Genomic DNA, 15,522 nt, shown 5'->3' with positions numbered 1-15,522 from the left:
CTTTCCCTCACTGCTACAGGACAAGTCTGAAGCTTCGCCACCACCCTGTGCAGTCTCTGCTATTTCACCTTCAATGCCTTGAACGTCTCCATGAATTTCTCCAGCTCGTCAGGTGGAAGGAAGTCTCCGATGAAATGTTTTCCTCTGCCCATCTGGGTCAGCTGCTCAGCCCACTCTGCCCAAGACACAGAGGAAACAGCAATAACGCAGCGTTCTTTGACTTGGAATTTCAGAGGGTTTGTGAAGCATAAAGCCTCACAGCAACAGACGGTTATTATCTCCACTTGACAGGCAGGGAAGCCACACCACAGACCAGTGAGAAGTGACCCTGCAACTCCCACGCCAACAACGCCATCTCAGACACCTCCCTCTGGAGGCCTTTGTACAACCGCAGAGCACGGCAGCTCCCTACACACCTCGCGTCTTGTCCATCTCCATGCGTCGAAGCTGGTGCTCCCACGTTCCCAGCTCGCTGTCCACCTCTTCGTCGCTGTCATAGCCATGTTGGTGCTGCTGAATTGCCTTTTCCCACATCATCTGCATCTCCTGCATGGCTCGCTTGTGCTTCATGATCATGTCATACATCTGCTGCATCTAGGGGAAGAGATGCAACAGCGCACTGAGTGAGACAACCAGTTCACAGGCAGAATCTGCCACAGAAGCAGGCAGAGCTCCGCCGCGGAGCCCGCAGCCGCCACACAGCATACAGGTTATGGCAACGACAAATCTCAACAGGCGGTGCTCGCCTCTCAGATCAAACAGCAGCATTATGTGCTGGTTCCTCCAGCAGAAGTACCTTGATATTAACACCGAGGACTGCTGCCATCTGATCATCCCTACGCAGCTGAAACATCACCCTCACGTTCCGGCAAGAGCCAATTCTGCTCTCACTCCCCCAAAGCTTGCAAGTATCCACTCACCTTCTCCCCGCTGCCGAGCAATACATAACCAGCTGCAGATGTGACACAACAGACCTTATAGATTTTGGGGTTTAGTTTGGTAGGACGGCAATTGGCTGGTTTAATTCATTTTCCCCAAAGTCCTCTAATATTTCTGCTGACTGCAGCATCACATCATTCTTAGGCATTCAGCACAAATCCTAGAGATTTATTTGCAGGCCACTGGGAAAGTTTCTTTGCTACCTCCACCTCCATTTTCCCATCTAACCCAGCCATGCCACAACGCAACATGAATTTGGAAATCATTTCAGGGCATTACCTCCTGCTGCTCCTTCAGCTGTTTCTTCTGGGCTTCGGAGAGCTCCGTCACACCCACCAAACCAACTGGTTTCCCTTTTTCATAACCAAGACCCTTGAGGTCCTGAACTGTAATAAGCACATGTTAAAAGAGTTTCAAAAATCTGAGACAGCTGTTGAGACCAGTGAAACCGCATCTCAAGATCCCCCCCGTGAAGTTTTACACTCATTTCGTGGCTCCAGCATCAAGACACTTAATGGAAGAACAACCGCCTGGAAGGACTTAGGAACCACAAGAGCAGGAGAGCCACCGGGTCGCACCTCCTTCGCCAGCCAGCTCAGAGTATTCCCTCACCCTGGTCCAAGGCTCTGCCCGCATCGCATTAGCAGACTCGCACACTGCGTCTCACATCCTCGGAGGTCGCACTGCATGGCAATCTGCTATACCATGCTTTAAAAAAAATAAATCACACGCCTCCTTAAGATTAATTCCCCTCATAAGGCTTCCTCACAAACCCCAGCCGTTGCAAAGAGTGGCACTTAATTATTCAGAATTGAGTCACAAGCAGATCCGAGCCTGTCAGCATATTGTCCAATCTGTGCACGTAAGAGTCTGCTGATTACTATGTAAACAGCAACTTCATTCAAAATGAAAAGCAAATGACCACATTAGAATAAAGACATGAGCATTATGCTGCTTTTGGAAGTTGCTGTTCCCCAAGGAGATTTTAGTTTCTAATCTACAGGCTCAAGAGCAGCATTGCCAGGGATGGTGCCCCTGCTTTCAAAGAGGGGGCATTTTAAGTCTCTGCTTGACAATCCCACTGACGTAGCCTCCTTTTTCCTGCAGCATCCCCTTTCGGAAGCTCCTCCTTTGGAATGATTTTTGCTGTTTTATCAGATAAGCTCTGAAATTAGATATTAACATTATCTGGGCAGGGCACCTACTGGTTTAAAATGACCGTAAGACACTCTGAGTACAAAGGGCAAGTTAAAATAAAGGGGAGTGGGGGGAAAGGGAAGCCTATTTGTAGTTGCTGCACCATGAAAGAAAGTAATAGAGACACTGCTGGGGCTGCAAAAAAAAAAAAAAAAAAAGATTTACAATGGAGATTGCCTTGCAAACTTGGTTCCTATATATCTAGCAGGGCTGGCAGCTCCCCTCTAAAGCACCTCAGGGCTAAGATCCCAACAGTTAAATATTTAACGGATTAGAAGAAGACACACAACGGCACTTGAAAGCGCGTTGCATTTTTCAATACAAGGAAAAGGTTTTCTTCCTAATGACTACATAAACCTCCATCTGAACACAAGTCCAGACTACAGCTAAATGATGCTTCATTAATTATTCATTATCTATTAATTATGAAGCCCGATAATAATAGGATCATTGTTCATGACACCAAATGTCTACACAGCATGCTAATTAGGCCCCAGGGGTTGGCTTCTCCCTTCCTCTTCTTCGCACTCAGGGCAATTGATCTGAGCCCTCTTATCTCCCCTCCTTTCCTCGCCTGCTTTCGGCTGAGCATTCCACGATTGCAAAGCGGCTTCCTTAACTCCAGCCTTCCAAGGAGAACATAAACCAGCGCATCCACCCTCCCTCGCACAGCTACAGCCTCTGCACATTTGCACCAGTGCCGGGAGTCAACTCTGCAGGAAGAGTTATGTAAAACACTGCAAGAGGTTTTCCAAGAGGGAAAGCAAGAAGCCGTGTTACGCTAGGCTTGGTGCTAGGATACGCGCTTTCAGCTCCCAAGAAATAAGCACAAATAGGAAAATAAACGTATCTGTTCTTGATAAACAGCCCAATTTCTGTTTCGGAGAGCCTGCAGATTTGGAAACAGTTCTAACGAACGCAGAACGCAGTCGCATTGCACGTACAGCAGAATCTGACCCCCAATGTTATGTGAGACTGGGGCACTTCAGCATGAGCCCCAGTCAAAGATTCACCTCCTGTCTCAGGGCATGGGAAAGCTTTCTCTGAATGCACCGAGGAAGACTCTCTGCCCTTCACAGAGGTCAGCAGCTCTTTGGCTTAGTTCTGAATTGCATAAACACTCAGGCTAAGAGCCAGGCATGGCTCTAGAGGCCCCGCGAGCTGGTGGCTTGCCAGCATATATAACCACCTTAGAGGAGAAAGGTGAGACCATAGCATCTTCTTTTACTTCCCAGAAAGCATATGCCACTGCTCCTGCTTGTGCTAAAGCTACATCTGGTTTGTCTGGCTGCCCGGGTACCTTGCAGACTTTATGCTGAGAGATGCTGAAAGAGTCACTGCAGAAATTTAGCTCTGGGGGATAATTCTGTAGTCTTGGCCCAATGTAGCACAATACAGGCAAAGTTGATGGAAAAGCAAAGCTCCACCCCAAGTCCACATCTGAAGATAGAAAAGCCTATTCATAACTAAGATCAGTCAATGAATTTGCATAAAAATAGATAAGATTTATAAATTCCTTACATCGGTCTTGCACCAGGCAAACACTATGCAAAAGATAAGGAGTTGCTTCTCAGTCTCATGGAAAAATACATTATTTTTTTTTCCCTGAATGACATCAGCTTTGCCTACAGGGTTAATGGTGCAGTCTATCTGCAGCATTGGCAGAAGACTACCTGAAGGTTTATCCCTTTCCCACATGCCCGAAAAGCAGCTTGTTACAAGAGAAGTGAATGTCCTTTAAGGACAAGCAGGAGAAATCCCAATACAGAAGTGCCTGATTTTTTGCTTCACAGCCTGAAGATCTTACTCAATTAAAACTAATCAGACCCAAACCAATCCAGTATGAGGTTTCAGAAAACTCTAATGACAGCTTGTAATTTCCCATTGGTCCACAGAGTTCACTGATCACAGGATCTCTGTTCTGTTCAGTTTTTCAGATGTATCAGTCCCTGCAGTACGCATGCAGTTACACGTTTTGATAGCAATACATTTAAGAGGAGCCTTGCTTCTGTCCAAAAGGGCCACACTTATTCCTCTCCGTGATACTGAGTTATTACTAAGAGTAGACAGGAAAAGAATCAGAACAGTCCTCCACTAAATCCAAAACAATTGCTCAGGATAAAGGACTAAGACATAGATACTTAGGTACCAAAGCATACTGTGCATCTCTAACCTTCCATGGGACCAGGGGTGTAATTTGGAATTCTCATCACCTGTCAGGTTGAAGATGTTAATTCTTAAAAAGGGATTAGTCCATCTGAACCGATAAAAAAAAATCCTTCCCCCTGCAGAGCATTAACAGCGCATTAACGGTTGATTTGTTATGCCTGGCAAATTGTTTGCTGTCCTTTTCTTCTACTTGACACAAAGCCCTGCAGAAAGTGAGCATGAACACAACGAGTATGTCCCTGTCTAATTAAGGGGAGGCTAAGAGAGCCAGGGGAGGGAATGAGCACATGGATACCCTTGCAGCCCCCCACTGCAGCAGGAGGCATTAAGATGGAATCTGATGCTTGTTTTGATAGCGCCTGCCCAGCTTCATCATCGAAGCTTCATTACTGTCTGCAAGAAAAAAAAAATTACTCTAGAGGTGCAAAATCAAGAAAGACTTTTGCATCTGATTTCTGCCTTACTACGAGAAGCAATTCAAGGTCAAATGAATAAACCATCCAGGTCAGTGTCTTGTACGTATGAGATGTATAGCCAAGACTTCTGTATAGGGCTGTGATCAGAAGACAGAATTACATAGGAACTTCTCGTCATCTACATCTGAAGTGCTGGATTAGGAGATAGAGCCCTTCCTTCCTGACCTCCACAGAATCAACACACACCACAGCATACACAGCCAAGCCTACATCTTCCTCAAGCCTAACAATCAAAGCTATTAATGGCTGAGCAATTATCTCCTCTAAAACCCAGCCAAAGCAGAAGACCCACTGACTCGCTGGAGCAACGAATTGTACAGGATGGCCATGTGCTGAGAATTATCTGTGGTCTCACCCTGCAGCTCAGAAAATTATAGCTTGTTTTCTATTACTTGTCCTACTTCATCTGTTCTGCTATTGCTTTTTGAAAAAGGTCCTTATTGAGACAGGTACTTATTACTTTTCCTGCGACTTTAGCCTCGTACTATTAATCCTCTCAGTTTGCCAACACCGACTGCCTTATCTTGTGTCTTTTTCTCCTTTTCACATCCTTTCCCCGCACCACACTAATTGGGCACAGGATTCAAAGATGCCATCTTAAATGTCTGCATTCACCTGTTGTCCTTGAGTGACTCAATTTTTGTATGCATTTCTAACTGCCTGTCTAATTACCTATCTGCACACGCACAGAAGAACAACCTCCGAGAGCTCACTAGAAGTGCCTCAACTGGAAGAATTCTCTTCCAATAATACTGGAAGAGAGCTGCACTCCCTGGGTGAACCTGGCAGGTGAAGTAACAGGAGCATGAGCCTCCGCGCTGGATGAGGACTGTGAACCCCATCTGTAATCATAGAATTGTTTAGGTTGGAAAAGACCTTTAAGATCATCAAGCCCAACCATTCCCCTAACCCTGCCATCCCACCACTAAACCATGTCCCTAAGCACCTCGTCTGCCCGGCTGTTAAATCCCCTCAGGGATGGGGACTGACCCCCCTCCCTGGACAGCCCATTCCAGAGCCTGACAGCCCCTTTCTGTGAAGAAATTTTTCCTAATGTCTAACCTAAACCTGCCCTGGCGCAGCTTCAGACCATTTCCCCTCATCCTATCATCCATTACCAGGGAGAAGAGGCCGACCCCCCCCTCGCTACAGCCTCCTCTCAGGCAGTTGTAGAGGGCGATCAGGTCTCCCCTCAGCCTCCTCTTCTCCAGACTAATCAAATGAACTGAAATGGGTATAAATTGGAACTGGAAGTTATACTTGCATCCGCCAGCACTTGGGGAACAGCTATTCCCACTTAGCCTTCTGATCAGTTAGAGTGGGATGGAAGTGCTGCCCAGGGATTTTATCCTACCATGGGGAATAAGTGCAATTCAGCCTTTGATACTTGTTTTCTGACAGACTCTCTTCCTGAAGTGAAATAGCCCTAAATAGCGTAGAGGCTGAGGCTGTAATGAGCTATAGCACAGCAGGGTTTTAGAGATAGCTGGAGAACGATAAGATCCAATCCCTGGTGTCAGCGAGATAAAGTGGTTTATCTGGGTTTCCACACAGGGGAGAGTTAGCTGCTAGACCTAGCTGAAAGATAGGGGGCTGGCAACCAAGGAGATTACAACAAGAGATAAGACTCGCTGGGTTTTCTGTTTACAAAGCCAGCTGGGCTAAGGCAGAATGCACTCCCCAGGAAAAACAGTTATTCAACGCAATGTACAGACCCACTCACCTGAAAGAGGGGAGGGAGAATCCAGCTGTTGGACGAGCTGTGGGAGGGGCAATTCAACTTTGTCCTCCTCTGGCCCCCATCTGCTCTTCCGCTTCTTTTTAGTTGTGCCCGTAGCAGCAGCGGTGGTTGTTGTTGCAGCAGTAGTTGTAGCTGTCTGATCAGGTGGAGTTGTAGAGGATGACGGTGAAGGTGAGGGTATGGGCAAGGGCGAGGGAACGGGCAATGGTGATGGAATGGGCAAGGGCAAAGGCGAGGGAACGGGCAAGGGCAAAGGCGAGGGAACGGGCAAGGGCAGGGGCAAAGGCAAAGGTGAGGGCAGGGGCAAAGGCAAAGATGGTAAGCACAGAGGTGATGGTGATGCCTCGGGACTGGTCTTCCTTTTCAGACTGGACTCTACAGGCAAAGGGGCACACACAGTGCTGGTTTTGGCCTTACGGAACTCCTCCAGTTTCTGCCGGTAATACTTGTAGCCTTTGCTGTTTGGCTCATATAAAAACCTATAAATTTAAAAAATAAAGTTTAGATGTAACAAGTCGTTTGCAGGGGTTGGATATAGCACAGCTGGGTCAGGGCTTTTCTTTCCTGCAACGCTCTTGCACAGCTAGCCTTCCCACACACTTCCTTGCTCTCCAGCACCATCCTGTGTGTTTGTGCATGCAATGCAGGGCTCCGCGTGCTCTTGCAAGGTAGGCTGCAAGCCTTGGGGATCAGGAAGCGTATTTCCCATTCATGAGCAAGCCACAGCTATTTTTGGTGCCAAATAAACACACAGTACTAGAAATGATCACGTTACATTTGTGGAAACGCAAGGTCCTCCCCCAGAATTCACCTGCCTTCCAGAACACGTTTGGAAAAACTGCAAGGGCTCCACAACATGTCGGGTTTCAGTTCCCAGAAGAAAACAAACATTCAGGCCTCGCCAATGGGAATGCCAAACATGGGCAAGGGCGAGGGAACGGGCAATGGTGATGGAATGGGCAAGGGCAAAGGCGAGGGAACGGGCAAGGGCAAAGGCGAGGGAACGGGCAAGGGCAGGGGCAAAGGCAAAGGTGAGGGCAGGGGCAAAGGCAAAGGTGAGGGCAGGGGCAAAGGCAAAGATGGTAAGCACAGAGGTGATGGTGATGCCTCGGGACTGGTCTTCCTTTTCAGACTGGACTCTACAGGCAAAGGGGCACACACAGTGCTGGTTTTGGCCTTACGGAACTCCTCCAGTTTCTGCCGGTAATACTTGTAGCCTTTGCTGTTTGGCTCATATAAAAACCTATAAATTTAAAAAATAAAGTTTAGATGTAACAAGTCGTTTGCAGGGGTTGGATATAGCACAGCTGGGTCAGGGCTTTTCTTTCCTGCAACGCTCTTGCACAGCTAGCCTTCCCACACACTTCCTTGCTCTCCAGCACCATCCTGTGTGTTTGTGCATGCAATGCAGGGCTCCGCGTGCTCTTGCAAGGTAGGCTGCAAGCCTTGGGGATCAGGAAGCGTATTTCCCATTCATGAGCAAGCCACAGCTATTTTTGGTGCCAAATAAACACACAGTACTAGAAATGATCACGTTACATTTGTGGAAACGCAAGGTCCTCCCCCAGAATTCACCTGCCTTCCAGAACACGTTTGGAAAAACTGCAAGGGCTCCACAACATGTCGGGTTTCAGTTCCCAGAAGAAAACAAACATTCAGGCCTCGCCAATGGGAATGCCAAACCACTGCCTAAAGAAACTGCTCCCAAGTCCCTATTCAAGCTAGAAGCGTTGACATTACTAGTCTGCTTAATTACACCATGACTCTTCCTTCTGTTCCCTCTTATGCAAAAAACACATCGCTTTATTTGCTACCCCTTCCAGAAATAGGCATCTCTGACCTTTTGGGTAAAATAAAACTCCTTCGGCTTTGTGGGAAGAACATGAACAACCCTCAATCTAGCAGCTATGCAAAAACAAAAAAAAAAAAAACACCCCCAAAAAATCAATACAGTCTTGTTTGTTACAACCATGTTATCTTTTTGGACTCACTCCAGTTTAAATACTTCACACAGAAAACTTGTCTATTCCTAACTCCTCTACGATCTTCTCTTTTTAGATGACCGGTTTAATACTTGATATAACCTCCCCTCAGGATAGCGCCTGTTCCCACAGGAAAATGTAAGAGATGACAGGTGTTTCCCATCTACCCCAGGCAACACACACAGGCAAACACAAACAGCGCTCTGACGGATTTTAAAATTCACTAAATGTGGTCCTGCATGCCTCCATTTGAATAACAGCACTAAGGATTGCTTCAGGACCAAGCAGAGGGCAGGATGCCCCCCCCCCTCCCCCCCGGCAAACCTGATAAAATCCTAATGAAGGAGATGGTGTTTAACTCAACTGTGCTCACAGCGGTGTTTTAAAGTAAATAATGAAACAGCTCAGGTATTAGCACATCTGTCCAATGTAATTCATAAGACCAGGGGAGTACCCCAGAGGGCCAGAAGGCAGCCAATAAAATGCCAAAATATCAGCAATAAAACAAGCCTTGCTGAGCCCTGCTTCCCTTCCAGAGAACACACCAAATTGTTTGTAAGAGCAGCAAAATGAAACATGGATGAGACCAAAGGGAGGCATTAAACAGCTGTCAGTAAGCACTGAAGAGAACAATTCACATTTGAAAGGCTGAAAAAGGTATTCCAAAGGTGTTCCTAATGGTGAGGGAATGCTACCTGTACGTTAGTGAGGATGCTGCGTAAAGAGCAACCTGGGAAATTAATTGGACAGCAGCGGTATGAGTGGTGGATGGGGGCCCACACCAAAACACAGCTATAGGGAAAAGCATAAAGGTTAGAGTTACACTAGTGCATTGCAGCAGAAAGCAGGTGAGGGGCAGGGGTGGAAGTCGTAAATTAGTTTTGGGGAAAGCAAATCGATTTCTCTCTCTCTGTGCCTTTCTTTAAACTGTGAAGCTTGAGAACGTAAAAGTATCATTGCTATATAAGTGCACTGTCCTTGTAGCTTCAGACTTATCACAAGCTTGTCTATTATTTCCCCTTAAAAAAAAAACCCCAAAAGACCCATCCAAGCCCCTCCCCGCATGACATCGGCAGCCGGTTTCTTCCCTTACCTGAAAGCATGGTTCTCTCGGTTGTTCTGCAAGGCAATAGCTTCCACCTCGGGACCCCCGTCTGCTATGAACCTGGCCAGTTTCTCAGCAGAGTTCTTTGTCTCTTCGTCGTCTGGGGGTGAAACTTTAAGCAGGCTGTCAGTACTGGGCCCAACTCACACAAGCAACAGTCAAAGCCTATCTGTTCTAAGAACCCCAAGAGCAGAATAAGGGCAAAAGGTCGAGTTTAATTTTTAGAAATATTACACATAAACAGTCATAGAGTTTATATCACAAAAACATGATATTCCGTAAGTTTGTACAACAGCTTTGTAACCAGAGGAGTGCCCATTCACACATCAGCTTCCTCTGTGCCAGGAGCCAGATGAGAGCAGATTAACAGAAAAACCAGCTTTTGTCTTCCATGATGGACACTTGTTTCTCTCTGCTGCAGAGGAATTCTGTTTCGCCCTCGCGTCAGGCACTCTTCCATAAGGTTACACCTCAGCACTCGCAATTATCTCTAGTTAAAGACTTTGCCACTGACATCCCCAGGCGCAACGGGAAGGCCTTAGAAAAAGCAGCCGACTAATCCCACGCCGTAATCCCACTTGTACCTACTGTCACTACACATCTGCTGGCCATTTTAGGGGAGGGTTGTAGGACAGAGGAAATTCTCCATGGAACAGTCCCAGTCCTCACCTGGAAGAGGTGGCTACTGCAGCCTTAGCCCAAAGGCACAGAGAAGGTTCTGATCATTAATATTTCAAGCATATTTGGTGTTTATAAGGAGCCAGGCAAATACATTATTTAGCCACGACAGCCTTATATGACATTTGCTACCTGCACAGTACCAGTGCCAGTACTCCAGTGGGCTGGCACAGGACCAGGAGGCAGAAGACATGATTATAAGCCATGGACAAGTCATAACCTTTCCTTGCTTCAATATTCCACACCTGTAAAGTATGGATAATACTGCTTAGCTTCCAAACCATTGTATAGTTAGTTGATATTGGTAACAAGTCCTTTCAGCCTACAGTCTATTAAACCATGATTTGTTTGAGCTGTTAACTCATCAGTGTGACAGCTAAATTGCATTAACACTCATTTCCACAGCAAAGGAAGCTGACACAGAGAGGCTGAGCGATTCACCGGGGCCACACGCGGGCCTGAAACAGCAGCTGGCCCAGAAGCAATAAACTGGCTGGCCCACAGACCACACTTCACCCACTAAATAATTTCTGTCTCTGAACAGTTAACCAAATTGCCCTGCTCACATCACCTTCCTGTTGGCAGATCACCCACTTCTGCTGTTTTCCCACCAGAAAACACAGTCCCTTACTTGCAAGGGTTTATGTCCCAAGCAGAAAATAAAAGCTTCAGTTAGGGACATGGCAGCAGAAATGGGGATTGTGTTCAACAAACCAACCAGCCATTTTCATCGATAACAGACAGAGTAAGAACATCTGACAAAAAGCACTTTTCCTAAACGCATTTTCAGGGCTGAAACACTTCCCAGAACACACAGGACAGAGAATCATTTCAGATCACTTTGTTAAGGATTTTGGAGAAATACAAGGAAAATCTCTTGAAAGAGCCCTTTACAGACAGCCCTTTACAGATAGCATGCTGCGGGCTTGGGAAACAACCGGGAAAATCTCTTGAAAGAGCCCTTTACAGACAGCACGGTATAGCATGCTGCGGGCTTGGGAAACAAACATTTTGGCACAAGAGTTTGGTGCCATCACGATGTTTCATCACCATCTCCTTCCATTTTGAAATTTGATTTACAGGGAGCAGACTGACAGCCAAATATCCACTCCAGCTGTTTCCACAACAGGCCTAACAAGCAGTTACAGAGAGAGCGAAGAAGTCAAATTTGACTTATGCAATTGGTATTCTCCAGATCCCAGTCTTAATTACCTTTCTGAGAAGAGGATGCCTGAGAACTCTGATTCTCTTTTCTTATCTCTGCCACTTTCTTTCTGTAGTAAAGGAATTCTCTGCTGTTCTTATCATGCAAAAACCTAGGGTGGAGATGGAGGAAAAAAGGGCAAAAAAATATGTATCAGCAACAACCATACACAAACATTGATACCTTGGGATATAAATTGCTCAAACCCAAAAAATACAAAATAGATAAATTATGCAGAATGCACTTAAAATGGGGATTACAAGGCCTTCAGTACATATAAATACACATAGCTTTAATTTAAGCACTTGCAGCCAAATTTCTTGTGTCACTTGAAGGGAAATAAGTAACAAGTGTCCTCTGATACAGGGGGGAATCCTCTGTCCACTGCCACACAGCGCATCAATTGCGGAAGAGACAGAACCAGTCCCAGGATGGAGTCCAGCATCCCCATATGCTCTGCCTCAGTTTCCCCAGCTATAAAAAAAAATTACTCACAACAAAGCTCAAATCCACCAAATTATAATTAAACCAAACAGATCCACCAGAACTACACACACAAGGCTGATGTTTTTCTCCTACAAAGAGACAGTGTTCTGCTTTGGAAGACAAGAGTTATCACCACACTTACGAAAAAGCTGGGTTATCCTTGTAGTCTTCCATAGCAACCTTCTCTAATTCTGGTCCCCCTTCAGCCACGAACCTAGCCAGCTTTTCCACCACTTGTCGGGTCTCCGCATCCTCTGGGGGTAAAACTTTAAGCAGGCTGTCAGTACTGGGGTTCAACTCACACACCAAACAGGCAACAGGTACATTACTTCTAAGAATCACGGCGGCAGACAAAAGTAGAACGGGAATGGGAAGAAAAAGGATGAAATGGGGGATCCAGTCTTACACAGCTGTACAAATTACAATCCCTAGGTTACTGTCAGCCTCTGCACTCCCCTAGTAGGAAGATAATATCTGGTCTAGATTTTTCCTACAACGAAAGAACCTAAGATTTGGATCACCACAGTTTAGGGTGCAACTTGAATGGCAATGTAATTTGCCTCTGACAATTCTCTTCCATACAAAACACAATGGGGAGGAAGAGGAATTTGGTTTTAATAACCACATTACTCGCTAAGGATTACAGATTCCAGTTCCCAAGGCATCGCTCTGTACCCAGACAGCAGAGACAGATTGTGTAGCCAGAGCACATAGTTCTTCCTACCGGCATATGCCCATGTCTCAACCCTCGTTGGACGGAATCCCACCAGACATAAGAGGAGAGCTCAGTCTCCAAGAAACTGTATTTTGGCTTCTGTGCCAAGAAAGGAACCCACTAACACCGACAGTGATTACGGAGCTGATGCAGGACACATTCAATGGGAACTAAACACAGGCATTTGTCTAGACAACGATATTTTGGGTAGGGCGCTGAACAGAGAGCACACGGGAGCAGAGCTGTCCACACCGACCTAGACTAGATTCAAACCCACAATCTTTAAACTAAGCATCCAAATTCTGTCTTCACTTTCTGCAGCCAGTAGCTATTTCCCACATTCCTGCAGTGCATTTCACGCTTAAGTTCAGACTTGCTAAGAATCTGCTTTTATAAATCCCACCAGCAATAGCTAGACATGGTTTTGTAAACATATAATGAAATAAATTCTGACACAAAGCTTAGTGTGACTTACTTAGCAACTCCAATCTAATTTTATACTTGATTAATACACACGCATGAAATTCAGATTATTAAGCAAATCTGCCTTCTGGCCTCCTAGCCTAGGTTATCCAGAGAAACATGGTTATTTAAGCGCTGCAGTATTCTTCATCTATCCTACTTAAAGCAGTCAGGACCTAGAGGTGAGATTTTTCTAATGAAACTTTGAAAAGAGGCAGGGACTTTGATTTTACCTGGTCATAGTTCCGTGCCCCACATGTAATCTTATTTATTGACACACAGAATTTTTCACCCTAGGCTGCCACACCCAAACCAAGGACTTGTCATTTTCCATCATTTAAAAACCCTAAAATTCCATTTTAAATACAAGCGTTGTATCTATTTATGTCCTAGAGAACTCAGCACTAGCCGTAACAGATTTAAACAGGGCAAAAGCAGAATTATTATGATTAGCAAACAATCAAGCTCCATTATGAGCAGGATGTTTCTTCTCTACGTATTATTTTTCACAGAGGCTTATAGACCAGTCAAGCGCTTGCCTTGATAACTCAAAGAAAATAAACCTTCTAGGCACAAACCAGACCCAGTCGGACCATGGCGAGTGACCCGTCTCCCACACCGAGTTCAGGCTGGGTAAGGAATATCTAACAGCATTTGGTCCCCTTAACCTGCGTCATTTATATTTCACGACGCAGAAGTCTGCACACGGGGAACTGTACTAAGAATACCAATTCCCAGCATAAGGAAAAAAAACCCCAGCCCTCTACTGGGATAGAAGATCCTCCTATCGCTAGGGTAAGCAAACCTGCACCCCAAAACAAACAACGTAGCAGAAGGTGTCATTTACCTTTAATTTCCAACCACTGCTCATAATCTTCCTCCTCATCTTCATCTGGCGACTGAAACACACTGAGGCGGTTAACGACTGGGGTCTGTTTGGAATGGGAGTAGTTCTTCGCTTGGTGCAGCATGCTGCTCAGGACCTGACCGGGGCGCTTCCCAAACAGCATAGGTTTCTTCCCAACATTTGATGCAGAAGTGTTTGCCGAGTTATTAGTAGAACTTGGGGGAGGTTCTTAGAAAAGAATGAGGGGAAAATAATTCCTGTGCATCCTCGCTGTTTTAATCTTAGAAGGTTACAAATAACAACTCAGGCAGTAATACAGCTGCAAGAGGCCGTTATTTTCAGAGTAAGTTAAAGACACTGGCTGGTAAAAGCTGCATAACTAAGTGAAAGCTGTGATGATTTTTACAAAGTGAGATTCAGGCTAGAAGAGAGATGCTTGTTTTACAGCACCTACAGAGGGAAACCTCCCTAACACACCTTGAAGAAAGACTTTAATCCAAATTTAAAGGGGTCATCATTGCTTTAGAACTTACTCATACTGGTAACAGCTCATAGCAGGGTTTCTAAAGCGAACATACATGGAGGCAGCTCACACAAAGCTGGCATCACCAGGAGAAGGAAGGCCTCCTGTTGCTCATAAGTTGACCTACCAGTACTTGATTTTTCCTTCTGCAGCTTGAGAAACTGCTGGAGGAAACTGCCATCATTAACAAACTTGTTGGAAACACAGGCTTCATTGTCAGTACCGTCATCTCTGAATAGAAAAAGAAAAGCAGGTGATGGTATTCATCATCTTCCTCCCCAGCCCCCCCGCCATTTAAACAGAAAAGAAGACAAATGCCAGTGACTGCAAATCTCTCTCACCTGACGTTGAAAACATGTGCAGGCTCAAGAACCATTCAGCCTGCTGCTTACAGCACTGACCCAAGCTCTCCACCTTGTTTAATACTCTGTTGAAACAGGATTTCTGCTTGCTTTCTTAGGCTACTCTGCTTCTAAGAACGCCAGGCAAGCATTTAACAGGAGAATTGTGCTAACACTTTGGAGTCGTGATTATAAGAAAGGTAACAAGCAGGAAGCAGAAGTGTAATAAGACCCTGTTAAAAATACGATTGCTGTCAGCACATATCTGTTCTCCCCAGCATCCGAAAAACCCGGCTAGATCAGTTAAATTGCAAGTAGCCTGTTCCGACAATTTATTTTTTTGAAGTTACCAATTTTAACTTTCTCAGCATTTGCCTCCAAGTGCAAAAGCTTTGTAAAGCTCTCGTCTCTGCGGTTCCATTTGGCGAACGCGCCTGGTTTCTGTCAGGGAAGCTCCGACCTAAAAGCGCCCTAAATCCGCACTTACTCTCCAAAGAGAGGCAGCTGCTGTATGCTCAGGTAATTCTGCCTCGCTTGCTGCTCCAGTCTGGCCTCAATTTCTCTCTTTTTCTGCGCTATCAGCTCCTCTTGGTGAAGAATATTCACGTTCGTCTTGGCCGATTTAGACTGCGCGACCCCAAACCACCGGCTCGCTTT

At 45.7% G+C, this 15,522-nt stretch overlaps 1 protein-coding gene across 1 annotated transcript in view; it reads right to left on the bottom strand.

Annotated features, from left to right (window-relative positions):
- Positions 1 to 15,522, bottom strand: part of SUGP1 (SURP and G-patch domain containing 1) — a gene marked incomplete at its 5' end in the record, with an annotated part of 19,682 nt that extends 4,160 nt beyond the window's left edge. Inside the window, 11 exons of the mRNA XM_035890630.1 lie at positions 69 to 175; positions 417 to 594; positions 1,219 to 1,325; positions 6,505 to 6,723; positions 7,629 to 7,765; positions 9,598 to 9,721; positions 11,500 to 11,603; positions 12,120 to 12,243; positions 14,002 to 14,229; positions 14,652 to 14,755; positions 15,353 to 15,522. Of these exons, the coding sequence (XP_035746523.1) occupies positions 69 to 175; positions 417 to 594; positions 1,219 to 1,325; positions 6,505 to 6,723; positions 7,629 to 7,765; positions 9,598 to 9,721; positions 11,500 to 11,603; positions 12,120 to 12,243; positions 14,002 to 14,229; positions 14,652 to 14,755; positions 15,353 to 15,522 (1,602 nt within the window). The remainder of the gene's footprint in view (positions 1 to 68; positions 176 to 416; positions 595 to 1,218; positions 1,326 to 6,504; positions 6,724 to 7,628; positions 7,766 to 9,597; positions 9,722 to 11,499; positions 11,604 to 12,119; positions 12,244 to 14,001; positions 14,230 to 14,651; positions 14,756 to 15,352) is intronic.

Source organism: Egretta garzetta, unplaced genomic scaffold (genome assembly GCF_000687185.1).
Source record: "Egretta garzetta isolate BGI_Z169 unplaced genomic scaffold, ASM68718v1 scaffold683, whole genome shotgun sequence".
Lineage (NCBI taxonomy): Eukaryota > Metazoa > Chordata > Aves > Pelecaniformes > Ardeidae > Egretta > Egretta garzetta.
This window is presented reverse-complemented; position numbering and strand designations above follow the sequence as displayed.